General features: G+C 45.0%; 1 protein-coding gene across 1 annotated transcript in view; it reads right to left on the bottom strand.

The window, feature by feature from the left end:
* Positions 1 to 4525: 4525 nt before the first annotated feature.
* Positions 4526 to 27854, bottom strand: part of LOC143294740 (uncharacterized) — a 66071-nt gene continuing 42742 nt past the window's right edge. Inside the window, exons 3-6 of the mRNA XM_076606197.1 lie at positions 16353 to 16567; positions 12132 to 12281; positions 10129 to 10455; positions 4526 to 9259 (exon numbers count right to left, since the gene is read on the bottom strand). Of these exons, the coding sequence (XP_076462312.1) occupies positions 9108 to 9259; positions 10129 to 10455; positions 12132 to 12281; positions 16353 to 16567 (844 nt within the window). The 3' untranslated portion in view covers positions 4526 to 9107. The remainder of the gene's footprint in view (positions 9260 to 10128; positions 10456 to 12131; positions 12282 to 16352; positions 16568 to 27854) is intronic.

The raw sequence follows: 27854 nt of genomic DNA, 5'->3' as shown, positions 1-27854 counted from the left end.
ATCTTCGAATAACGTATGTAAAACACTCTTCCTGAGTGTAAATACTGACAAAACTAAAGTGATGGTTTTTCGAAAAGGTGGCTTTGGGGGAAGAAATGAAAAGTGGAATCTCGATGGAAATGCCCTGTAGTAAATGAATATAATTATTTAGGGTTTGTTTTTACAACAAAAACGAGTATAATCAGAGGAGTAGAGACCTTAGCAGTAAAAGGCAAATATGCATGTATTGACTGTATAAGATATTATAACGAAGCTGAATGATATTTCCAAAAACTGTTTTTTTCAAAATATTTGATGCTCAGGTACAGTCCATTCTTTTGTACGCTTCTGAGATGTGGGGTCTCAACAGACTTGATACAGAGACCATGATTGCACTTTGTTAATAATAATGATAATAATAATAATAATAATGGATACTTATATAGCACACTATCCAGAAATCTGCTCTAGGTACTTTACAAAAACGCTGCTGTTTCAGTCCCCCACTTACATTAATTGGAAATCCGTCCCAAAGCGTCATGCCTTCCTCCGCCTTACGGACACAAACTTTTCTGCGTTTGTTTTATATTTCAATACACTCCGTGCGTGTTTGGACATGTGTGTGCCTTGTTTTAACCTCTCGACAGGTTTTCACCATTTACACTTCGGTGTGTGCCGATTGCTGCCCACTGCTGAACATTACCCAAAAGTGTTCAGATTGCGTTATTGGCAGGTTTTTGACCGACACTTGACCATTTAATCAAAAACTGGTAATGAAGTATTACGACTTTTTGGCAGGATTTAACCATAGCTATTAACTGACCACTGCTGACTTCTGCTGACTGATACTGACCACTACATGCCCATGCTGACAACTAATTACAAACTGAAAGTGTTCTTGTAATTCGTGTGCATCGTTTTTGACGGTTGGTAGGTTTTTGACTGTTAACTTACAACAGCTGACCACTAACTCTTCAGATTGTGTTACTATGTGACGCTGTCGAAGTATGATTTCTCGACAGGAATTCATATAGGGTGTGTGTGTGTGTGTGTGTGTGTGTGTGTGTGTGTGTGTGTGTGTGTGTGTGTGTAATTTCTTTCGAGTGCTAAGGAACAATAGGTGACGACGTGCACACTTGGATAATACCCCAAATCTGTGCTTGAAGAAAGTAATCGAAAGAAAAAATAATAAATTACGAATATGAGATCAGACACGCATGTAATCGTGTTCTAAATGACATGACTCTTTCCTATTTTTCCTAGTCTATATTTTTTTGCCAATCTGCAAAGTAACTGATTTTCCCAGAATGTACAAAATCTGTTGTGGTTGTTGTTCTACGAAGAGAATAGCACTCACTCAAAAATCATGCCGAAAATGCGAGAAAAACTGGTGTTTAAAACACATTATCCATGTTCCAATAATCTCAAATTTCAAATGTCCGGATTTTTGTGAATTTAACAGGCCCGTACAAATACACATCTCTCTCTCTCTCTCTCTCTCTCTCTCTCTCTCTCTCCCTCACTCTCAGTGTCTTTTATCCATTTCAGTACTTTCTTTTATTTTCATTTGTCTTTCTTTTTATTTTCAACACAAAAAGCACATTTAATGTGCATGGATAATTTGATATCTTGTCAAGATGGTTGTGCACATTTTGTGACTTAAAAATAGTATACGAAAAAAATGAAAAAAATATAAAAGTCTTTGAATAAAATGTCGAAAGTCAAATGCAGGAAACACTTCAGATTGAGGTCCTGGATATTCACGTTAAAAATAAAAAGCAGGCGTATTAGTAATCCATTTCCCTGCTCAATTCATCCAAGAGTAATCGCCAGTTAAACATGACAGACATTTGAACTGGGAACATATCTATATTCCCCCACTTTTAAGTTCCCCTAGGTCTGTATATGCCCCAGGTGTATGATCCTACAGATTTGTGGTGGTAGGTCTATATGCCCTAGGTTAATGTTCCCACAGATCTGTTCCCTCGTGTCTGCATATCCTAAATCTTTGTTTCATTACCAATGCACTTTTGGATTTTCGTCAGTGGAAAGCAGTGGCCAATAGTGGTCAGTGGTCAAAACCAATTAAAAAGTTATAGTATTGCATAAGAGAGTTTCCATAATTCATAATGTTAACATAACACTTCATGGTTGTAATGCGGAATTCTGACATTTTGGGGATCATAGTCAACTCTAGTCCGCAGTGGTCAGCAATGATCAATAGAAGTCAGTAGTGATCAGTGTCGCGAGATGGATTACATTTTGACCTTTTGTTCTTTTCTATTTCGTGTGCCTGTCAGGTATGGATATATTTGTATCATGTGTAAACTTCGAACGCCTGTTGTTTTTGTCTGTTTGAGTTGCACATAGTGGCATTTCTTGGGTTTTCACGTGCTGGTTTTTTTTTGGTTTTTTTTCTCCATTAAGGTGTACTCAGGGCAGCAGCAGCTGAAATTTTAAAAACTGGTTTTTGGAAGACAGACGCGCGGTAGAGCTCTCAAAAAGTAACACCTGGATGTTGTGTGTGTGGCAATATGTGTTGCCCAGTTCTGAGCAACATGTGGGTGTTGAAGTCGGGTTTCCTGACTAAACAAGTTAACCATGGGAACAAGCTGTTCCATGTGAGTAGCTTATATTTATGTTCGTTAAACATTTAAATTTTGTTCTTGTTTTTTGTGTGAATGCCACTTTGGATGAATAGGATGGGGTATCTTTCAAAATGCTTCTGTATAATGTAAAAGTGGTTTGCTAGCTCGTTTGATGTTATACGTCGTTATTTGATTTTCTTGTTGCACTTAATCAAATCAGTACTCTTCGTAGATAAAAAGCTTCCTAGAATTTTGGGGAATAAAGTTCATTGTTGTAATTCTTTCGTATATTAATACGTCCCAAGTAATGGTGGTGGTAGTGGCAGTAGAAGTAGTAGTAGTGGTGGTGGTTTTGGAGCTGGTTGGGTTTTGCGTAAACCATTTATTGGAACTGAGCCATTGTTGCAAAGTACAGTGGTTAATGCACACTTTCTAACAGCATAATTGAATTAATCCTAAAATCGTTCTTCTGATGTTTATGCTAGTTTCGGGATAATACTGTCATAGTAATCTTGGCCTTTTAGGCCTGTTCTTGGTATTTTCTTTTCCGCCCGAGTCCGCTGGGACGGCAAACGGGCCAACGTCTCTTCGCCAGACTGCAACGGCGTTCTAGGTTGAGCGTGGACACTACAGCCCATTTATTGCCTTTCGCCCCACCAAATTATTCCCCTTTTCCCGGTCCAACTACGCCCCTTGACCATCCCCCAACATCACCCTTTCACCCATCTTATCGTCGTCCTTCGTCGCGGTCATCGTCGTTCAACTTCATCTTGTGTGGAACTTATCCCTTCAGCTCTTGCACCAGCCCCTTCATCAGTGCCGCTCGCCGTCTGCGGTCAGGGGTTGGTGGGAGAGGTCAGGGGTAGGTGAGAGAGATCAGGGGTAGGTGGGAGAGGTCAAGATTTGTGCTTGTCTCCTCCCCTTCTTTCCCTCATGTTCCAGCTTCAGAGGGAGGGCAAAAGGACATCCATCATCGACTTTCGTAATCAGTCATCATTTGGGATCCAAGTATGTGTGTGAAATCATGCACATGTGTTGGAGCGTGTGTGTGTGTGTGTGTGTGTGTGTGTGTGTGTGCGTGCGTGTGCGTGCGTGCATGTGTGTGCTTTGAGTGCATGAGTTGTATGTCAAAGTTTATAATAGTATATTTTTTATTGGTTCGGGGTTTGCAATTGTTTGCGTGGGAATAAAACTTTATTCAACTTCCCAAGTTCCTGATTCCTTTTGTGTGAGAAGGTAGGTCCCGTCCAAGGGCGCGACAGTCAGTCAACGACCAGTTCTAATACTGACAAAACAAATCACAGAAATATACACTGAACACATTTTAGAAAGCTGTCAGCAGTGGTCAGTTTACGATAAAAAAAAAAAATCTAACGCGTGATATTAATGCACAAACGAGACAAACAACGAATTAGAACACTCTTGCGTTGGGGTCAGTGGTGGCAAGTAGAGGCCAGGACTGGTCAACATTGATGAGCAGTGGACAGCTAATAGTCAAATCATGTCAAGAAGTCATAACACTGCGTAACGGTCACAGTCATGCAATCGGACACTATTAAAAGTTATCAGAATCTGAACAGTTAGCGGTCAGCACCGGTCAGTAGTACACAGGCAGCTTACAAAATATTGCTCAGACATGACAAAACAGCCCAATGCACTTTAGGCTGTGGTCAGTTAGGATCAGTAGTGGCCATAGACCTGTGGGAACATAAACCTGTGGGAACACTGATGTGGGGGAACACAGGGATGATCCCTTTGAACCCCGGAGTGCGACTGCAGGAGGTTTTATGAACAAGATGTAAGAAACAATTCACGTTCTTCAAATTTTCTTCAAGCCAATAGTGTTTTTCGTACCTTGACTGGGTGTGATGAATTGATAAAAATCAACAAACTAATCTACTTTTCTCCCGATCTCCTGTACCCACCCACCCCCCTCCACACACACACACAAGCACACACAAACGCGCGCGCAAAAGCTTGATTCTTCAGTGTTAAAAACAGCCAAAGTACATACGTTTGATAGTCTAATTCGCAATGACATCACGAAAGACGCTATCATTGATATGACGTGCAGTAAAGATGGAATGAACTGACCAGACCAAAATACCAACTCTTAAAGAGTGTGGTGATAAACTTTAACACCGTGTGTCTTGTGTCCTAGATGACAGAAAAGCTTGTGTAACCACTGTTTAGTTGTTGTGGGTTTTTGGGGGTTTTTTTTTGTTTGTTGTTTTTTTTACATTCCGACAGTGAACTCTGCTTCTCTGATGTGTGTGTGACTTACATGAGCGTCGTTGCTCTCATTAGTGTGTTTCTGTGTGGTTTTTGTTTGTTTTGTTTTTTTTTTGTTGTTTTTTTTTTGGGGGGGGGGAGGGGGGACACTGGGGTTTTTTTTGTGTTTTTTTGTTTTGTTTGTTTGTTTGTTTGATCTTTTCGTCTCAACGAGTATGCTTTGAAGTAGCTTCAAATTCTGGCTTGAAAGAAATGTGGCTGTTCATCTGAAAGTGAAAGTGGTTTGCCTGCAGTGTACAAGAAACATAATGCTAGCGATAACAATAATGAGGGATGTGGAATAAGCATGCATACTTCTTTACCTCCAGCCCTCAAAACAAAAAAGAGAGATAAATTCAACAACATTAAAAAAAAAAAAAAAAAAAAAAACGATTAAGATAACAGGCATGTATAATCACACACATACATAACATATGCAAGTACACATTAGAGCGAGTATGTGACCTGCTTTTTTATTTTTTTTTTTTAATAATAAACAGTACCTATCTCTGAAGTCAGTATTCGAGATATAAAAATGCAGTGAATAGTACTTTATTTTCATTATATATTGTATTGTTTACTTGCATGAAACAAACTGAAAGATTAGCCATTAACAGCATCACACCAGGAGCATATCAAACAGAACTATTTTTCTTAATAGCCGAGTGGCTAAAGCGTTGGACTTTCAATCTGAGGGTCCCGGGTTCGAATCTCGGTGGCGTCTGGTGGGTAAAGGGTGGAGATTTTTCCGATCTCCCAGGTCAACATTTGTGCAGACCTGCCAGTGCCTGCACCCCCTTCGTGTGTATACGCACGCAGAAGATCAAATACGCACGTTAAAGATCCTGTAATCCATGTCAGCATTCGGTGGGTTATGGAAACAAGAACATACCCAGCATGCACACCCCCGAAAACGGAGTATGGCTGCCTACATGGCGGGGTAAATAAACAAAACGGTCATGCACGCAAAATGTTAAATGTAACATGTTTGTCTGAGTGTGTAGTTGTGCATGCCTAAAATTTAATTGAATGACACAGGAAACGAATGATGAGCGCCCAATGGCAGCCGTCAGTCGGCTCTACCCAGGTGAGCAGCCTGTTGTGTAAATGACTCCGTGTGTGTAAAGCGCTTAGAGCTTGGTCTCCGACCGAGGATAGGCGCTATATAAATATCCATATCCATATAAAACAAATATCCATATCTATATCAATCAATATCTTAGTCAAATATGTCATTATGATGCATCGTAACAAAACATCCCACCGAGTCATTTTATGTTCTAGGCAAATACAAAATGGGAAATCAGCAAGTTTATTCAAAACGGTTCATGAACAACTGTTCGCCGGTAGATTCAAAACTGACCCGGCGATTCATGAAGACAATGACAACTACATTACGACCTGACCTTTATCTGATCTTTTCAAACGCGTCCGAAATGATTTGCTGACTGGACGTGATTCTTTTTCATCCCGCCACACTTTCTGCTATAAAGTCGCAGTCTTCGAAAATATTAGTTCTTTTTTCTGTTTAATGTAATTTCCTTATTGTAGAAATTCTACGTTTTGCTTGCTTGTTTCAAAGTAACCATGATATTTTCAGCGACATAATAAATGAAATATTAACTACTTAACCTCACCTATTACCTAATACCTTGTATTATCTATATTGTCAAAAGTGTCGGTTTTTAATATCTAAAATGGCTTAATATCGAAGTTGCCGAACTGGGAAAAGTAAGACCCTCTTCTAATTGTGTCTGTTCAGAAAGCGCGCATTTCTGAGATGAGGATGACTTTGGTGCAATGACTCAGCTTTACCTTCAAACGAATTCCAAGTCCTTTAACCAGACAGTTGAGTGAAAACACGCGTCAAGCCACATTAACACAGATTCTTTCCGGTAAGTTTCATATATCTATTTCCGTAATACTGATATCTTGATCCCGTGTACCGATACTGTCTATTGATAACTGCATCTTATAAATCAGGTTTGAGTATGGGTGCTTCATCAACAGCTCAGAAGCCGGACGCATCAGTTCACACTCGCAGATGTTTTGTGTGTCCAAACCTTTGGGCAAAACCTGTAATGACGACCCCTATTTCTGCACCAATCAGATGTTTTCAGCTGTACGCTATCCCTATTCCTGGACCAATCAGATGTGTTCAGCTGTACGCTATCCCTATTCCTGGACCAATCACATGTCTTCAGCTGTACGCTATCCCTATTTTTGCACCAATCAGATGTCTTAAGTTGTACGGTATCCCTATTTTTGCACCAATCAGAAGTCTTCTTATTTTCTCTGCTATCTCTTCCGCTGTATGCTGTTTCTATTTGCGCATCAACCACATCTGTTCAGTTGTATGGTGCTCCTAGTCCTGCGCAAGCCAGATACGTTGAGTTCTTCACTATTAAAATTCTCACACCAAAATAGGTCTGTTCAACTGCATGCTGCTGCAGTTTCAACATTAGAAACCAGAAAGATCCTTTCAGCAGCATGATATTAATGCTCCCTCATCTTTCATATCTCAGTAACACATTACCGAGACACAAACATTAGTCAGTGATTCACTATATGCCATATCTACCTCCATATAAAATTTTACAGTTGTGTTCTGTTCTGTACCTATCATACCTCGGATTCGAATCACAAAAAAATATATCAATGACATGAATGAAATCACAACATTTATGTTTTCTTTATAAAAAGAAGCACAGTCTCTATCTATGTGTGTCAATCTGAATATTTGTCACAAATGAAACTGAAACGACGTTGAGCCAAGAAAAAAGATCTACTGTTGAATCTTTCTTAAGTTGAAAATATGGTTTTGATCGATTTTGGATCAAGTATAAAAAAAAAAGAAAAGTATATACTGCAGTTCATTATTGGTTAATCGACAATCCCCACTGGTCGGCCCAGACAGTCAATGGTAAACCCTTAAAAGGCAATTGTTCCAACATCCTATGAAAACGCCAGGCCTTTGCAATAAGCTGGGCTAACACCGTTTCAAAATACTATTTTTCGGTCAACTCAAAAGCAAGAATAAAGCAACTTCAGTGACGGAACGTTCCACGCACAAATTTCATTTTTGTATCAATGGTGTTTGTTTGCTTGTTTTCATTGTTTGTTTATTGATTGTTTCCTGTTGAGTGGGCTGTGGCAAATAGTAACTGAAGGTGGTAGAGCTAAATGCTGGCTCTGGTGAAGATATTTGTGAGCTACAACTCTCTCTCTCTCTTTCTCTCTCTCTCTCTCACTCCCTCTTCCTCTCTCCTGTAGTGTCTACCACAGAGATTGCAGGGCATCTAGGGACGTCCAAAGCATGCAAAAGACACCATCTGAACGTCTCACATTGAAGTACTAGAGTAATATACAATTCATTCATTGTCAGGGCTAAGCGGCCTGGCCGTCACAGGAAGATAAAGCGGCTAATACTTGTGTTCCTTCTGATAGCTTTGCTTTCACCTTTGTCCAGTACACTCCAGCTTTAATTTGAGAACAAGAAGCTCAGGATGAACACCCACTGTTCCGTTTGTAATGACCACCATTGCTGAATACAGCACACCTCATTCCATGTTCCACTCATGTTGGCCATCAATCGTCTTCAGAGGTAAGTATATCACATGCAGTCCTGAAGGAAGGTTTTTCACGAATTCCATGCGTTATCAAAAAATAACAAAAACTCACTCCCGCATCCATTTTGAAATATGTCATGATATAATGCTGGGTGTCCGGATACATCTTTCCTTTTCTCAGATACCTTCACGTGCAAGGCTAAATATTTTCCAGTCAGTTGAGTGGTATAGTTGATCATTCTGAAGAGAAATATCCTGTAGTTTTCCATCTCAAGACTGTGCCTGTTTGCTAAACCCTTTCAACAAATTCCTCCAAACAAAATTGATGTGAATTCTCCATTGAAAGTATGACCATGAGCACTGCCGTCCAGACATCCGAGTTACTGCACATACTGAAGCCAAGTGAAAACCCGAAATTTACTGCGTTATTTCATCAGTCACAGAGGTGCCCTTAAAACCGGTGAGTGTCATCACAGTATGGTTCGAAAATTCAGCCGACAAGAGTAAGGTGGGAGGTTGAGGGGAGTGAGGGGTGAGAATAACGCCCGTCGGAGACAGTTGGAGGCGTGGGGGTGGGGGTGGGGGGGTGAGAATAACGCCCATCGTGTGACGAGGTTGGGAGACATGGGGCAGGAAGGTCAGGCTGACAAAGTGCAGGGAGACAGACAAAGGGAACTGTGGTGATAGAAGGCAGCGATCATCAAGAGTCCTTGTCCTGTTTGAGGGGCTTCTTCTTCACCTTCTTGCTCCTTTCCCAGCGCACTGTCTCGGCTTCCAGGGCCGCCAGCTCCATCAGACGCTGCTGGAAGGAGGGCGGAGCGCCCGGTACAGGGTCACTGTACTTGGGATCCGCTGAACACACACACACACACACACACACACACACACACACACACACTGCTATATCGTAAAAGGCTGATGCACTGAATAAACGTGCGGTATGTCTATCATAAAACACAGATGCACCAATTCTCACTGCTCTGACTCTCACACTGCTTCATCAACCACAACATGATTTACAGATTTTCAAGGTAACAGCCACATGACTGTCAAGTAATCCCTTGAATATTTGATTTGGCATATATTTTCACACAAACATCAGAACGGAATAATAAATTCAACAATGTAATAGCTGTCGGCAATAGCAATTTTTACATAAGAGCAACATTTGCCAATTAACTGTTACATAAGTAACCTTTTGCCTTATGACTATTTGCTGTCAAATATACTTGTTTACAGTATTGTTTATTGAATAACGTTTAGGTACTGCTTGTTTAGTAATCGTGCCAAGCATTGGGGCAAGTGTGTATTCCAGAAGTGTGTCACATTATCTATTGCAATCTTAAATTAGTGTGGTGTAAAGTTCTAAAGTAAAAGTGACACAGACAATCGTGAAGCAAAATACAGTTGACTTACATTTAAGAAACAGCAACCCAACAAAAAAAGTTATACCTCAAATCTAACAGTACTGTTTTCTTTAAAGACACAAAAAATGTTCACATCGGACATTAAATACTCCTAGCATTTCTTTTTTTTTTTTATATATGATTCTGCTGTCAATGTGACAGAACTATTTCAAACAGAATAATAATTGTTTCTTTTTAGGAGACGATTGTTTCAAAAACAACAACAACAAAAAGTGACCAAAAAGCAGCACTTCTGATCATTCTTGTTGGGCTTCACGATCGTAACAAAGACGAAAAAGTAGCATCGCTACTGACCATCCTTGGACTTGACAACGTTGCCCATGGCGAGAGCAGTGACAGCAGACGAGGGATGCACAGTGTGCAACGTGGACGTAGCACCCGGAACTGGGCGGCGCGCTGGCAGCGTGGCGGAAGGGGAAGTGAACACGCCACTGCCACTTCCGCTTCCGTTGACGATGGAATTGGACAGAGACTTGCTGGAGGAATGGGAGGCTGAAGAGGTAATGATGGCGGTAGTGGTGGTGGAGTTGCTGGCGGCGGCGATGGAGGCTGAGCCGCGGATGTGGAGTTGGGGGTTAGGGCTCCATAGTGTGCCCATCGCTAGCAGGTCCTCCTCTTGCCCTGCCACAGTGTTGCCACAAACTGCGGTGTTACAGGGGTCTTACGTATACCTGCTGCTGCGTCATGTGTTGACCTGCGCTGCAATGGACTGTACTGTGTTGTGCTGATCTGTACTGTACAGTTCTGTACTTGGCTGTATTGCATTGTATTGCATTGTATTGTATTGTATTGTATTGTATTGTATTGTATACTTATATCACAGACTGACGTACGTTTACGGTTGGGCCAACAGCAAAATGAGAACTGCAGTATCAATGGTGTCTCCAATGCACTGAGAAACCTTTTACAGCTTTGTCTTTTGTGAAGGACTATGACTCTCAAACTAGGAGGCAAAATTGCACTGGCTTTTTGTGCTGCAGCCTTGGGGGCGAGTTGGCCTTTGGGAACCATCCCCCAACGCCGACTGTCCTGAAACCGTCTTGGCCGAGAGTGTGGGGATGTAACTTGGGCAATGCACTTTCAACTATAATCAAATTCTAGCCCAGATAGTCGGAACAGCAGTTGCCTCCTCTGCTGTTCTGATGGTCAAAGTCGGACACGACTGACTATCATATATATATATATATGATAGTGTGTGTGTGTGTGTGTGTGTGTGTGTGTGTGTGTGTGTGTGTGTGTGTTGCACTGCACTGCATTGTTTGGCATTGTATCATACTGTACTGCGCTGCACTTCAATCCATTCACTATATGTTGTTTTTACTGTACTGCACTACTGTTCTGCACTGTTTTTCTAATTCACTGTTCTGGTAGTGCACTGTATTGTAAAAATCTGTATGGTATTATTATATTTCATGCGCTATACTATATTGTGCCGTACTGTACTGTTCTGTGCTGTATTAGGGCGCATTGCTATGTGCTGTATTGCTGTATTGTACTGAATAGTATCTTATCGAATAGCGCTCTGTTGTACTTTATTGCGTAAAAAGCGAAACACATCCAGCCTCAAATCTGAAAGTATGATAAACAACTATTTACCACTACAATCACCACTAACACTTTAAAAAAAATTGAGGCTAAAATAAAAATATTGCACAAAACTACAGAATACTGCTCATGAGACACTGCTCAAAAGATCAGTTTAAAAAGAAAGGTTATATAAAACGAATATTTGAAGCAGACGTATACAATGAAATATATCTTATTTCTTTCAAAAACAACATCACGACACGATATTCTTTAACCCCACCCCACCCCCAAGTCCCCCCCTCCCCTACCCCCGCCCCGCCCCCCTATCAGGGTTTACACTCCCACAAGAAATCTCCGCTCTTCCTCTGACTGTTACCTTTTGAAACTTCCTCATGTCAATACAAGAACCGATGGTGAACGCTTTTTCTTCTTTGCTGCTCACATCTAGAACAACCTTCCTCATCATATCTGTGCATCTGATTCTATTTCTGCTTTTCGCTCATGACTAAAGACTCACCTTTTTAAAACCTATCTTTTAGTACTCTCGGCTTCCTTTTCTCCGACACCACCCATGTCAGCTCACTTTGGATGTATGAAGAGTGGGACAGGGGGAATGTGAGTTGGGGAAGGGTTTTTTGAGAAAGAGTGGTCATGAATGTTTTATGTTACTTGTAATATTTTTCTTTCATGTAAAGCGCCCTGAGCTCTTAGTGAGAAAGGGCGCTATATAAATGTACATCATTATTATTATTGAATCACCAAGCGTGTACCTGTGGCTCCATGACAGCTCCGTTGGGAGTGGATGTGGTCAGCCCTCAGCACGTTGTTCTTGATGCCATTGGCACGCTGAGGAAGCTGCTTACTGCCTGACACACAGCTGGCCAGAGGGCGGACCTCCCCCTGACACTGGTCCACAGGCCCTGGAGGAAAGCACAGACAGTTTTTCACTTTCGGCTTCTGCTTTTCTTTCTTCTTTCATTCTTTTCCAAGGAAGTCTAACAGCGCTCGGACAAATCCGTAATAGGCTACACCACATCTGCTAAGCAGATGCCTGACAGGCAGCTTAAGCCAGAGCATTAGTCAGGTTCTGAGTGCATGCATATAAAGTTGTACACTTTTCACAGTGGATTTCTGCTGTAGAATTTTGCCAGAGGACAACACTTATGTTGCCATGGGTTCTTTTCCAGTCTGTGCTGCACAAGTGACCTCGGTTTATCGTCTCATCTGAATGCCTATACGCTCAGTTTCATTTTTCCAGTCAAACGTGGGAGAAAGGGTGAAATCGGGATTCGAACCCAGATCCTCAATGTACTGGCAGACAAGCGTCTAAACCATTCTGCCACCTTCATCCAGAGACAGTGCAGTAACTGTATGTCTACAGAGAATGAAATTTTGTGAACGGAGGGCCTTCTTCTTCTCCTGTAACTCGTGAAGAGTCATTGGGACGCCGCACAGAACTGTTCACTACGGCAGGCCTTTGCGTCTACAAAAACAAAGCCAAAGGTATACTTGTAAAAAAAATTATTCGTTGTCAAAGCAATGGGTTCGTAAAACTGAATCATAGTTTTTAAGATAAAAATACAGCAACAAGCATGTTCAAGGAATTATTAAGCTTGTTAAAAAAATAATAATGATAAAAAGAGCACAGAAGTTAGAAGTGCGCAATACTTTTTTTTAATTTTTTTTATAAGTTTATTGTATTATTAGACAAAAAAATAATAAAATAAAATAAAATAAAATAAAAAAATTAATAAATAACCACATTTATGAATTCGAGTCCTGGTATCTGGTTTCATGGTGGATTGTTACACTGAATGTCACCCGCCGGAACAGTGTTGGACTTTTCATCTCACACTGTTTCAGATCGCTTCCCCACAGTCATCAGCTGCTATGCCCCGACGATGACCAACCCTGATGACATCAAAGAAGCTTTCTACGAGGAGCTCAGCCGCACCATTTCAGCGGTAGAAAGAAAGGACAAGCTGATCATCCTTGCGGATTTCAATGCCCGCGTCGGCGTGGACTTCTCCTCGTGGCCAACAGTCCTAGGACAGCACGGCACTGGCAAGTGCAACTCCAACGGACTGCTTTTGCTCTCGCTCTGCGCGCAACATGGACTGACCATCACCAACGCCCTCTTCCAACAAGCGGACAAGTACAAGAACACATGGATGCATCCCCGCTCCAAGCAATGGCACATGCTGTACTATGTGGCTGTCCGGCAGAGGGACAGAGGTGATGTTTCCATTACACGCTGCATGAGAGGAGCAGTCTGTTGGTCGGACCATCGCCTGGTACGCAGCAAGATGAACATCAGACTTGCACGCAAGCTCCAACCAGCCAGGCAGAAACCCCCTAGAAAGCTGAACATCCACCCACCACCTCACTATCACCAAGGGCGTGCTGCAGCAGCAAATCCAAGCAGCTCTCCAAGAAATTCCTGCATCGACTGATGTAGAAGAGGTATGGAGCTCCTTTGGAGATGCTGTGTACACAGCAGCAGCTGACACACTCGGCTTTGTACAGAGGAGCCACAAAGACTGGTTTGACGAGAACGACTCTGGAATCTCCAAGCTCCTGAACACACTGCATATACGGCATCAGGATACATTTCCTATAAAGACTGCCAGAGGAAGAAGAACCAGTTCTTGCAAACCAGGCAACTCGTACAGAAGAGGATGCGTGAGATGAAGAACACCTGGTGGGAGAGAAAGTCCGAAGAGCTTCAGTCTGCTGCTGATGCTCACGACATGAAGACCTTCCATGATGGTCTCCGAGCTGTGTATGGGCCGAGAGTCACAGGATCAACCCTTGTCCGAGCCTTGGACCAGACCACCCTCCTGACAGACAAGAAAGACATCCTTGCCCGCTGGGCAGAGCATTTCAACACCCTCCTCAACAGGGACTCGTCCGTATCTGACGAGGTAATTGCAGCCCTCCCACAGCTACCAGTCAGTGACTCGCTAGCTGCCCCTCCCACCAAGGCCGAGACCCGGAAGGCCCTGAAGCTGACAACGTCAGGAAAAGCACCAGGAGCGGATGGAATCCGGACTGTCATCTACAAGTATGGAGGCGAGGTGCTGACAGACAAGCTGACCACCCTGTTCCAGTCTATCTGGGAGAGAGGGGAGGTCCCCCAGAATTTCAAAGATGCTTCAATTGTCTACATTTTCAAACGGAAGGGAGACAAAACGTCCTGCGATAACCATCGTGGAATCTCTCTCCTCTGCATCGCCGACAAGATCTTCGCCCGCATCATACTGAACAGACTGGTTGACCATGTCTCCAACACAGTCATCCTTGAAGCACAGTGCGGCTTCCGCTCAGGCAGGGGAACACGTAACATGGTGTTTGCCGTACGCCAGATGCAAGAGAAGTGCAGTGAGCAGAACAAGGAGCTCCACATGGTCTTTGTAGACCCGACTAAGGCCTTCGACACGGTGAACCGCCGTGGTCTGTAGAAGATCCTCCAAAAGTTCGGCTGCCCAGACAGTCCAATCCAGCTGATTGCATCATTCCACGATGGCATGCAGACTAGAGTACAGGAAAATACTGACATGTCGGATCTGTTCCCTGTGGTAAATGGAATGAAGCAGGGCTATGTCCTGGCACACACACTGTTCTCCATTCTTTTCTTTGCCATGCTGATTGACGCCTTCCAAGACTGTGACCGGGGCATCTACATTCAGTTTCGCACAGATGGCAAACTTTTCAACTTGCGGCGACTCCACGCCAGGTCCAGGGTGTTTGAGGCACTGTTGAGAGAGTTCCTCTTCACTAATTACTGCGCGCTAACTGCACACACCCATGAGGACGTGTAGTTCATTATGGACAGGTTCTCAACCTCCTGCAGGCACTTTGGACTCACCATCAGCCTCAGCAAGACCTAGTCCATGTACCAACCAACTAGCTCACAGAACGCCAGTGCCTCCCCCCAACCTGCAATCAAGATCGGTGACACAGAGATCAAGTCAGTCGACAGGTTTTGATACCTGGGCAGCACCCTATGCAGCAACGGAGCCCTTGATGTAGAAGTGACACTGTGCATCGCCAAGGCCAGCTCCGCGTTTGGCAGACTCAACAACAGGCTGTGGAACAACAAAGGCAACAGACTCAGCACCAAAATCAAAACCTACAGAGCTGTTGGACTAACCAAGTTGTTGTACTGCTGTGAAACATGGACGACGTATCGCCGTCACATTCAACAACATGAGCAGTTTCACCAGAGATGCCTACGAAACATCCTCGGCATAAAGTGGCATGACAGGGTCTCCAACCTCCAGGTCCTAGAGAGGAGCGGCCTGCCCAGCATCGAAAGCCTGCTGATCCAGTGCCAGCTATGCTGGACATGACACGTTGTCCGCATGACAGACAGCAGGATCCCAAAGATGCTTTTGTATGGCCAGCTGAAGGAAGGCCACCGCGAACTTGGAAGACCCTGCAAGCGCTTCAAGGTCACCTTGAAGACAAACCTCAAAGCCTGTGACATAGACATCGCTTCCTGGGAAACTGATGCCCTTGACCGCTTTCGCTGGAGGATGCTGTGCACTAGTGGCATAAAGACGTTTGAAAACTAGAGAACGCTGGCCATCAAGGAGAAGTGCGAGCGAAGGAAGCAGGGCTCAACTTCTGGAGACGTTTTCCCTTGCAACACCTGTGGGAAGTGCTGCGCATCCTTAATCGGCCTCTTCTCCCATATGAGGACACACACCGACAGATAAGCCTGCCTGCCTACTCATCCGTCGGTCCGACGGGAGACTCCGTCATTTAAGATCAGACACATTCGGTCAGACTTCAAAAACACATTCTTAACTTTCCATTTATTTTCACCCACAACGTTTCTGCTCCTGGACTGCAATCTTGAGCTCCCCATTTTCTGCAAATGCATGGTACCTCAACTTCGTCGCTCCCCCCACCCCAACCCACCCCCCTCCTCCCCCTCTTTCGTTTTCCTTTCTTCCGTCATGTTGCAGCTACACATAATGACTGACCTTTTTCCTTTCTGTTGGAAAGAGGCCTTGTGCTGCTGCCATGAATATCCAGCTCCTTCAATTTCTGGAGGTCGTTGGTGCGGTGCTCCCATCCCACTATGCCCCCACCCACCACCTCCTGGCTGCTACCAGGGTGGGGGGACGGGCCTGCCCCGTCCCCACTGCCATACACCCTCTGGGAGCTCGACAGGGGCACGGTAGGGGTGCTAGAGGAGCTGGAACACAATGACAAGCCAGTTCACTTCACGTGCGTTTCGCAGTGATGATGGAGATGATGCTGATGACACTGAAGGGGAAGAAAAAGATGATGATGATGATGATGATGATGATGATGATGATGTTGATGATGGTTGTGCTGGTGGTGGTGGTGGTGGTGGTAGTGGTGATGTTGAAAATGATGATAATAATGATGATGATCATAATTACTGATGATGATGACGACGAAAACGATATGATGAAATGACTACAGTGATGGTTGAAGGTGGTTCCACTCGGGAACATGTAGCCTCGCGCCACAAAGACGAAATGTTCATGAATGCACATTACATTTCGGTGAAATATTCACTGGGTTATACAGGATAACAGCCTCAGATCCTGCATTGTATTTCTACTGCGCTTCACACAAAAAAGAAGAATGCGCAATGATTACAGTGATGATGATGATGATGACACTACAAGAGAAGCTGTGGAGGCTTTTCAGAAGACTTCCCATTTAATAATAATAATAATACATAACCCCCCTCCCATATATATATATATATATATATATATATAGTGTGTGTGTGTGTGTGTGTGTGTGTGTGTGTGTGTGTGTGTGTCCCTCCCTTACAGACACACACACACAAACTAACACACAGACGCACACACAAGCTGATATTAAATATCAACTGCACTAAAAACAAAATTGTATAAGGATTAAGATATTTCTTATTTTCAAAAATTGTTATCGTTTTGTTGTATTTTTTGTAATATTACAGTTTACATGCTTCCAAAGAGCTATGTCATCTGCGTAAGCTACTAATGTGGCACCATTTGTGTTGATATTTTTCATGGCATTAGTGAATACAGAGTGGGAGAAATCACACTTCCCTGGGGAACACCCATATTGATGGACCTTGATCTGGATAATATACCACTTAATCGCACCTGAAATGTCCTCTGGGATAAGAATAACTTAAGAAATATAAGAAAACGACCTCCCAGCACCACTGTATTTGCTTTATGAATCAATTTATAGTGCCACACAGAGTCACAGGCTCTATGAATGTCAAAGAAAGTTGCGACCGTGAAGTGCCTTCTTAACATGAGAAGTTAGATGGACAACATGATCAGTAACACCTCTACCTCTTCTAAAACCAGCCTGAAAAATAGGTAAGATTCCTTTCTTCTCCAGAAAGTGATGTAAGTGTTCAAAATTCTCTCGAAAACCTTCCCAAGATGGGGTGTTACCGAAACAAGTCGGTAACTGGAAGGGTTAGATTTAGGTTTTCCTTGTTTGTGAATGGGTACTATGGTTGCTTTCTTCCAATCAGTTGGAAGGATACCATAATTCAAGCAAATCTGAAAAAAATCTAACACTGTTTTTAAAAAGATATTTGGAAAATGTCTGATCATGCTGTACGATATTGGATCTGAGCCTGTTGCAACTGTCCCTGACTTAACAGCGTTGAGAGCACGGTATAGATCCCCCAGTGTTTGATCTGCATTGATGTAAGACGCACTGCTATCAGTCTTATCAATGCACACACACACACACACACACACACACACACTTGCACGAAAAGCAAGCACGCACAGTTCCAGTTCCAGTTTCTCATGGAGAGGTCACTGCGGTCGGACAAATCCATACATGGTACACCACATCTGCTGGGCAGATGTCTGACATCAGCATGATCCAACGCGCTAGTCAGGCCTAGAGTGCATGCGTATGTGTGTGTACCTATCAGAGTGGATTTCTTACAAAGATTTTTGCCAGAGGACAACTCTTGTTGCCATTGATTCTATTTCAGTCCGTCAAGCGTGTGCTGCACACGGGACCTCTGTTTATCGTCTCATCCGAATGACTCAGTTTGATTTTCCAGTCAAACCTGGAGAAAGAGCAGAGAGCGGGAATCGAACCCAGACCCCACGGACACTGTGTTGGTATGTCAGAGTCTATTCAGCACAGGAACATGGAGGCAAGCACGCATGCACATGTTGATAATCACAGGCACATGTGAAGAGCAACAGTAAATCTAGAAATAGTATAAAATGATGATGCAGTGAACTATGGTTACTTTTATTTCACAAAACATATGAATATGATCTGCTGGATCACCACTTTACATTCAGATCGACAATCGATGTTGGTTTAAGCAGCGTCCTCCCCCCCTCTCTCTCTCTCTCTCTCTCCCTCTCCCCCCTTCCACTTTGAGGGGCGGCATAAAGTATGCTAAGTATATATAACCGCCCACTCACACCAACTCTTCGCTCACTCCTAATATGTGCTTCACTTCACTCTCAGCCGTAATGCGCTACTGTAAAAGAAATTTGACGCTGTAGTTTCTCTTAGATCTTTTCTTGTCTTGCGCAATTAGCTGAGCTTTCTTTTTTTACGTGAAACTGTACTGATGTACATGCTAAGAGCCGAGCGTATTGATTGACTGCATCCGTTGCGCTGATGTTTGCCTGTGCCAGTGTAAAACTACTGGCACTTGGATACTTTTTTTTCCTGTTGTTCCATTGTGACCTGGAAAATCCGGAGGGACAGAGGGGACACTCACTCAGTTTTGGTTCGCTAAAAAAAAACATTTGTAACGAAAATTACAGGCTTTATTTGTTGACGGTGTTCTGGTCAATATGCTAAACCAGAACAGACGTAGTTTAACACCAATGAAGTGCCTCAGTAGCAGTGCTGGGTATCCTCCATTGCATGGCATTATGACGAGCTAACATCGACAGTTAGATTGCTGATGCTACAGAAAATTTCAAGTAAACAGATGCGGCCACTGAGAAAGTGCCCGTGCAAGATGCTGTCAAACTTGCCCTTCTTACCGAGCTTCAACAGATGTACAGTCTACGTCAACCAAACCTTTTTATCAGCAGCTGGCAAGGCTTCCAATCCAAAAAGAAAACACGCTTTGAAAAAACATCGCACAGAGAGGTTACCAGTGAAATCGATACATAACAGACAAGTCCAGTTTCATGAGTTGGCCTCCCGATCGTCCCAACAGAAGACCTCCTTCTACACTTCCCTCTTACCCTCCCCCACCGCCTTGCCTCAAGGGTGTGGGGAAAATCAATATTAGCACCACATCGTCAGAACCAGACGAAACCTGCATTTGGCAACACACACTCTCTACAGGGTGCCATACTCACTTCACTCTCCTCGCCATGCAGATAAGACAAGGAAAGTGGTCGTTACTTTACGTGTGCTACATCAACCACGGAGGTCATATTAGTGTGCTGCTCGCGTTTGTAAGTCAACAAGTTGTCCTGTCGTTTAAAAAAAAAAAAAAACACCAGTCGCAGCATGACACACTTTGTTCACTTCGGTTCCTTCCACTGCTGACACAAGGGTAGCGCAGTTGGCTATTGAACAGTACACACATTACAGGTCACACGCTGCGGTATCTTCTTTAAGTCACAGCTAAATAGCACGCGCTGTATCCTGGCTCTGACGTTCGCCCATTAGAACTGACATTCATTTCTTCTTGCCTGAAAACTGAAACGAGAAGTTCGTGACAATTACATCGCATCACGTCAACCACGTAGCCCTAATCTTTGTGGTATCCTCTGTGGCTTCACAAACCTGCAGCTACACAATGCGCATAGCGAACACTTTACAGTCCCAGATCACCCTGCTATACCTACTGCCACAGTCACATATGCAGGCAGGTCTGTAAATGCAGAGCGGTCTCGCGTGAGAACTCCGGAGCACTTGGTGCGTGAATGTAATGAGACACTACAGCGGATACTTCAGAAGTAACACTGAACTGTGTTACATGAAAGACCGCTCATGAAACACGTGTATGATCGGTTAGGTGGTTGATCACTGGTATCAACGTACAGGCACTACATGAAGCAGATCGGTACATATGGTTCTTTGTCGAATGGCACTCCTGAATGGTGTGAATAAAAGCACCATCACTGCGTTTGCAGCAATTTCATTTCCTTTGTTAGATAAAGGCAAACAGTTGGCAGCTGTGGCCACCGCAGTGTTCATGTAGCAGTACATATTATTTGTGGCATCCCCTACAGATATACAGCAGCATGCTGGCTGTGGCCACCATAACCGTTCATACAGCGTATAATTATGGCAGTTGTGGCCACCACAACAGTTTATACAGCAATGTATGGCAGTTGTGACCACCACAACAGTTCATACAGCAGTGTATGGCAGTTGTGGCCACCATAACAGTTCATACAGTAGTGTATGGCAGTTGTGGCCACCACAACAGTTTATACAGTAATGTATGGCAGTTGTGACCTCCACAACAGTTCATACAGCAGTGTATGGACAGCAGTGTATGGCAGTTGTGGCCACCGTAACAGTTCATACAGCAGTGTATGGACAGCAGTGTATGGCAGTTGTGGCCACCATAATAGTTCATACAGCAGAGTATGGCAGTTGTGGCCACCATAATAGTTCATACAGCAGTGTATGGCAGTTGTGGCCACCATAATAGTTCATACAGCAGTGTATGGACAGCAGTGTATGGCAGTTGTGGCCACCATAATAGTTCATACAGTTTTTGACAGTTGTGGCCATCATAACAGTTCATACAGCAGAGTATGGACAGCAGTGTATGGCAGTTGTGGCCACCATAATAGTTCATACAGCAGTGTATGGCAGTTGTGGCCACCGTAACAGTTTATACAGCAGTGTATGGACAGCAGTTTATGGCAGCTGTGGCCACCACAACAGTTCATACAGCAATGTATGGCAGTTGTGGCCACCGTAACAGTTCATACAGCAGTGCATGGCAGTTGTGGCCACCATAATAGTTCATACAGCAGTGTATGGCAGTTGTGGCCACCACAACAGTTTATACAGCAGTGTATGACAGTTGTGGCCACCACAACAGTTTATACAGCAGTGTATGACAGTTGTGGCCACCACAACAGTTTATACAGTAATGTATGGCAGTTGTGGCCACCACAACAGTTTATACAGCAGTGTATGACAGTTGTGGCCACCACAACAGTTTATACAGCAGTGTATGACAGTTGTGGCCACCACAACATTTTATACAGCAGTGTATGGCAGCTCTGGGAAATACAACAGTCCACACAGCAGTATATCTTAGTTGTTGCCGCCACTACAGTTCATACAGCAAAATATGGTAGCTCTGGCAAATACAACAGTCCACAAAGCAGAATATTGCAGCAGTGGCCACCTAAACAGTTCAAACATATTAGTTGTTTCTGCCGCTACATCCATACAGCAGAATATGGCACCTCTGGCCAGTACATGCAGCAGTATAATGCAGTTGTGGCCACCATAACAGTTCACACAGTGATATAAGGTAGTTGTGGTCATAGCAAACGTTCCTGAGCACTGTATGGTGACTGTGGCCACTATAACAGTTCATACAGCAGTATGTGCCAGCTGTGGCCACCGCGACAGTCCACATAGCAGTATTCTGCAGCAGTGGCCATCACAACAGTTCATACAGCAGTATATGGCAGCTGTGGCCAGCATATCAGTTCATACAGCAGTATATGGCCGTTGTGGCCACTGCTACAGTTCATACATCAGTATATGGCAGATTTGGCCACTACATCAGTTCGTATATGTTGTGACCACCAAAAAAATTCCATAAAGCATTTTGTGGCAGTTGTGGTCAATACAACAGCTGATACAGCAAGATACGGTAGTTGTGGACAGGCCAACAGTTCCTGTAACTTTGTGTGATAGTTGTGGAAAACATTTTAACTGTATTCAGCAGTGAATGACAGTTGTGACCACCACAACAGTTCATACAGCATTGCAGAGCAGCTGTGCCCCACACAACAAAATAATTATACAGCAGACTTTTTTCTCCCCCTCTTTCCCCCCACTACAATTCTCATAATACAATGAACAGTTGTAGTGGAAAACATTGGTCATATATCAGGGTATGTGTTTGGTAGGATAGTCACACAACCAGTTTCAATTCTTCTCTCTTTTTTTTTTTTAATCAACAATGACGTGGAACAGAATTACACATAAAAAAACGGGATCGCCAGCAACCAGTGGAGAGCCAGGCCATGGAGACTGAGCAGACACTGACATGTCCCAGAGAAAAAGTATCCACCCAGCTTTGAAGGGCAAATTCTATATTTTGACATTCATTTTTAAAAATTTTTCATGTAATTTTTTTTTGGGGGGGTGGGGGGGGGGGGGGGGGGGGGCCTGGGGGGTGTATGGAGGGGCGGGGCGGCGGAGGGTGGTGGTGACGGGTGGTGGTGGAATGTATTGTTTACTGCAGTGAGGGAGAAAGGGATAGAGAATGGAGGGACTGTGTAATAGGAAGACAAAGTAGGGATGGGGGGGATACCGTACATTTATACGTAACATTCGATGTCAGGTCAGGTCTCTACCTGCCACAGGTACCATGTAACCCTGTGCTACCTGTCACATGCGGGCAGATGGAGCTCGACAGCCCGGGAAGGCAGTCCATCTAAGACAAGGAAAAGTCTGAAGTAAAACCCATGAAGTGCTAAGGAATGCAGGACAGTCTCGACATGCATTGACCCTGGGTCCATGGCCATGTCCCGACTTTCAGTAGCCGCGCCCCCGTGCCTCCGAGGAAGGTTTTTGAGCCAGAGGCTAGGACAAGGACAGTCTGATATAAAACCTACGACCTGAGGACCTCACTGTCACCGTCCCAGCTTGCTAGGCTATGGCAGATGAACCACGGGTGTAAAGGGTGGGGCCAGTACTGCGCACACTGCACTCCACCTAAAAATTCCATTGCGCAGGCTTGAAGGACACGTCCACGTCCGCGCCACCAACTATTCCAAGCCCTGTAGCGATGGGAAAGGGGCGAAAACGGCAGGTGGAAGATGTCACTGGAAGCCGCAGTTCCAATCCTGCATGCAGGCGGTTCAGGATATTGGTCGCCTGATTGTTGACCCGGAGGTGACAGCATCACTCGGCAGCACCCTGAACGACCAAGCAGCCTTTTCTAGGGACAGCACTGCTTGCTCCACACGGAGAGGGGCCTAGAAAAGGTGGTCCAAACAAATGCTCATCTCCATACCCCCCAGTTGGCTAGCCGCGGTCAACGGGCATCTCCAAACGCGGTCGAACAACAATAGAGAAGAAAAGGCCGGCACCTGCCTCACAATTAGGTGCAAAAGGACTAAAGGTAGCATGCTGGAACATCCGAACCATGCGTGACTCTGCAGACAGCAACCACCCAGAAAGGCGTTCCGCTCTAGTCGCACACGAACTTCAGAGACTGAACATTGACATTGCTGCCGTCAGCGAAGTCCGCTTTGCAGGGAAAGGCAGCCTCCAGGAACACGGCGCTGGGTACACCCTCTACTGGTCAGGCAAGCCAGAGACCGAGAGACGCCTTTATGGCGTAGGCTTTATGGTCAGGAGCACCATTGCCTCCAAGCTTGAAAACCTGCCAACAGGACACTCAGACCGAATTATGTCCATGCGCCTCCCACTACGGAACAAACAGCATGCCACTTTGTTCAGCGTGTACGCTCCAACCCTCCAAGCGGACCCCACAGAAAAGGTCAAGTTTTACACTGATCTGCGCAACCTCGTTCAGAACACCCCTGCTGACGACAAGGTCATCATCCTTGGCGACTTCAATGCCAGAGTTGGCCAAGATTCAGAAGCCTGGAAAGGAGTCCTTGGCAAGCATGGCGTTGGTAATTGCAACGACAATGGGCGCCTTCTTCTCGAGTTCTGTGCAGAGCAGCAGTTTACCATCACCAACACCATTTTCCAGCAGAAGGACAGCCTGAAGACAACGTGGATGCATCCTCGGTCCAAACATTGGCACCTCATTGATTACATCCTGATGCGCCAGAGAGACGTACGAGACGTCCTACACACCCGAGTGATGCCCAGCGCGGAGTGTCATACTGACCACCGCCTCGTCCGCAGCAAGCTCAGGCTCCACTTCAAGCCCAAACCAAAGAAAGGAGGAGCTCCTAGGAAGAAATTCCAGGTCGGCAACTTTCAGTCAGCTGAAGTGAAAGCTGAATTCCAGGTGAAGCTTCAGGACAAACTTGAAGACCCCAGTTGCCCCACAGACCCCTCTCCAGAAGCACTATGGGCACAGCTGAAATCAGCCATCCTGCAGTCCTCTGAAGAAGTCCTAGGGTTCTCGTCGAAAAAGAACAAGGACTGGTTTGACGAAAACAACCAGGAGATCCAAGATTTGCTGGCGAAGAAGAGATCAGCCCACCAGGCTCACCTTGCACAACCGTCTTGTCCGGTGAAGAAAGCAACCTTCCGGCTCATATGCAGCAACCTCCAGCGCAAGCTTCGTGAGATTCAAAATGGGTGGTGGACCAACCTGGCAGAGAGGGCTCAGCTTTGTGCAGACACTGGTGACTACCGGGGCTTATACGAAGCCTTGAAGGCGGTGTACGGTCCCTCATACCAGGTCCAGAGTCCTTTGCGCAGCGCAGACGGCCAGGCGCTCTTCACAGACAAGACGTCGATCCTGAACAGGTGGTCGGAACATTTCCAGGCCCTCTTCAGCGCCAACCGCACGGTTCAAGACTCGGCAATTCTCTGCATCCCACAACAGCCAGTGAAATTACAACTGGACGAGCTACCAACCCTAGAAGAGACTGTCAAGGCCATTGAACAGCTGAAATGTGGCAAGGCAGCAGGGGTTGACGGAATTCCGCCGGAGGCGTGGAAGAATGGAGGCCCAGCACTACACTCCAAACTCCACAACCTCTTTGTCTGCTGCTGGGAGCAAGGCAAACTACCACAGGACCTCCGTGACGCAGTCATCATCACCCTGTATAAAAACAAGGGAGAAAAGTCGGACTGCTCCAACTACTGGGGGATAACTCTGCTCTCCATTGCAGGCAAGATCCTCGCCAGAGTCCTCCTAAATCGGCTGGTGCCTACTATCGCCGAAGAACATCTCCCAGAGAGTCAGTGTGGCTTTAGAGCCAACAGAGGCACCACTGACATGGTCTTCGTTCTCAGACAGCTACAAGAAAAATGTCGGGAACAGAACAAAGGACTGTATGCGACATTCGTCGATCTCACGAAAGCTTTCGACACCGTGAGCAGAAAAGGTCTGTGGGAGATCATGAAACGTCTAGGATGCCCCCCAAAATTCCTCAGCATGGTCATCCAACTACATGAGGAACAGCGTGGGCAGGTCAGACACAGCAACGACCTTTCGGAGCCCTTCCCAATTGGAAATGGAGTGAAACAAGGTTGTGTCCTCGCGCCGACCCTCTTCACGATCTTCTTCAGCATGATGCTCCAACAGGCCACTGAAGATCTTGGCGACGACGACGGTATCTTCATCAGATACCGCACTGATGGCAGCCTATTCAACCTGAGGCGGCTACAGGCCCACATCAAGACACTGGAGCAACTCATCAGAGAGCTTCTGTTTGCCGACGATGCTGCCCTCATCGCCCATACAGAAGCGGCCCTGCAGCGTATAACGTCCTGCTTTGCAGAGGCTGCGCAGCTCTTCGGCCTAGAAGTCAGTCTGAAAAAGACGGAAGTTCTCCACCAGCCTGCCCCACAGGAAGAATTCCACGCTCCTCACATCAACATCGGTGAGACAGAGCTGAAGTCGGTCCACCAGTTCAGCTACCTAGGCTGCACCATCTCGTCTGACGCCAAGATCGACAAGGAGATCGACAACAGACTTGCAAAGGCAAACAGCGCATTCGGCAGGCTGTACAAGAGAGTGTGGAACAACAAACACCTGAAGAAAGACACAAAGATCAGCGTGTACAGAGCTGTTGTACTGCCCACCCTGTTGTATGGCTCCGAAACCTGGGTCACCTACCGGCACCACATACGACTGCTTGATCGCTTCCACCAGCGCTGCCTTCGCACCATCCTCAGCATCCACTGGAGTGACTACATCACAAATGTCGAGGTCCTGGAGCAGGCAAAGACTATCAGCATCGAGGCAGTGCTGCTAAAGACCCAGCTACGTTGGGCAGGGCACGTGTCCAGGATGGAGGACCACCGCCTGCCCAAGATCGCGCTGTATGGCGAACTGTCCACTGGCCACCGTGACAGAGGAGCACCCAAGAAGAGATACAAAGACTCCTTGAAGAAAGCTCTCGGTGCCTGTCACATTGACCATCGCCAGTGGTCCGCAGTAGCCGCTGATCGAGAGACCTGGCGACGCACCATCCACCAAGCTGTCTCCTCCTTCGAAAACAACCGCAGGGCCAGCCTTGAGGACAAACGCAGAAGGAGGAAGAACCACAACGCTGCAGCCGCGAACCCAGACCAGACTTTCCCTTGCAACCGCTGCGGCCGACTCTGCTTTTCCCGCATTGGCCTTGTCAGCCATGAGCGTGCCTGCATCAGACGTGGACAACGCCCTTCCTAGATCTTCGTTAGCGAAGCCAGGCCATGAGAGATACGTAACATTATTACATTACTACTGTCCTTTCTTTGCTGCCGCTGTTGATGCAGTCAATGTGATAATGATGAACAGTGGTAATGAAGAACAGTGTGTGTGGGTGTGTGGGTGGGTGTGTATCCTCCGCTAATATTAACCACAAGTGTGCGCGTGCGCGCACATACAGGCACACACATACTCCCATCGCCCCCCACGCCCCTCTTTGTCCCATTTTCTTCACATGTATTGTATACATACTTGATTCCCCACCCCCAACCCACCCCCTCCTTGCCAGTGGTTTGGTGGCGTCTGGATTTGGTGTGATCCGAGTAGCGTGAAGCGTTTTTCATGTGCAACATGAAAAATGGTCTCTCACGATTCTACATCATTGTGGAGTGAAATGTTACTCTTTTTCTTTTTTTTCTTTTTTTTCTTCCTTGTGTGAGTGTGTGTGTGTGTGACCATTTTCCACCCGACCTCCTTCCTCCAACGACCTGACCCCCTTCCCACTCTCCTTCAGCAAGCAAGGAATCCTTCAGCACCTAGTATTGTGTTTCACAAGAGAATTCATAAAAGAAAAAAAAAGCAATCAAAATCATTCAGTATGATTTGTACATAATTTAACCTTATTGTATGTCACTTTTTCTAGTGAAAATGTAATATAATATGTTTCGATTTCGGTTTGTATTTCTTGGTATTTTTTCATCTTTTTATTTATTTATTTTTATTTACTTTTTTTTTTTTTTTATAATCATTTCTTACATGTTTTTTCAAAGAAGAATGTGCTTTTGATGAGTTCACTTAAGCTCACATATGCCTTAATTTGCAAACTAAGTCGTGTTTTATTTATTCATTTGTTTAATCAGTTATTCATTTTTGTGCAGTTGAGCTCAATAACGTCTATTGAATGCAACCATGTCAGAGAGAGCGACTGTTCAAGAAAAGGATG

Source organism: Babylonia areolata, chromosome 20, assembly GCF_041734735.1.
Source record: "Babylonia areolata isolate BAREFJ2019XMU chromosome 20, ASM4173473v1, whole genome shotgun sequence".
NCBI lineage: Eukaryota > Metazoa > Mollusca > Gastropoda > Neogastropoda > Buccinidae > Babylonia > Babylonia areolata.
The sequence above is the reverse complement of the archived record's forward strand: the minus strand, read 5'-3'. Positions and strand labels throughout refer to the sequence as shown.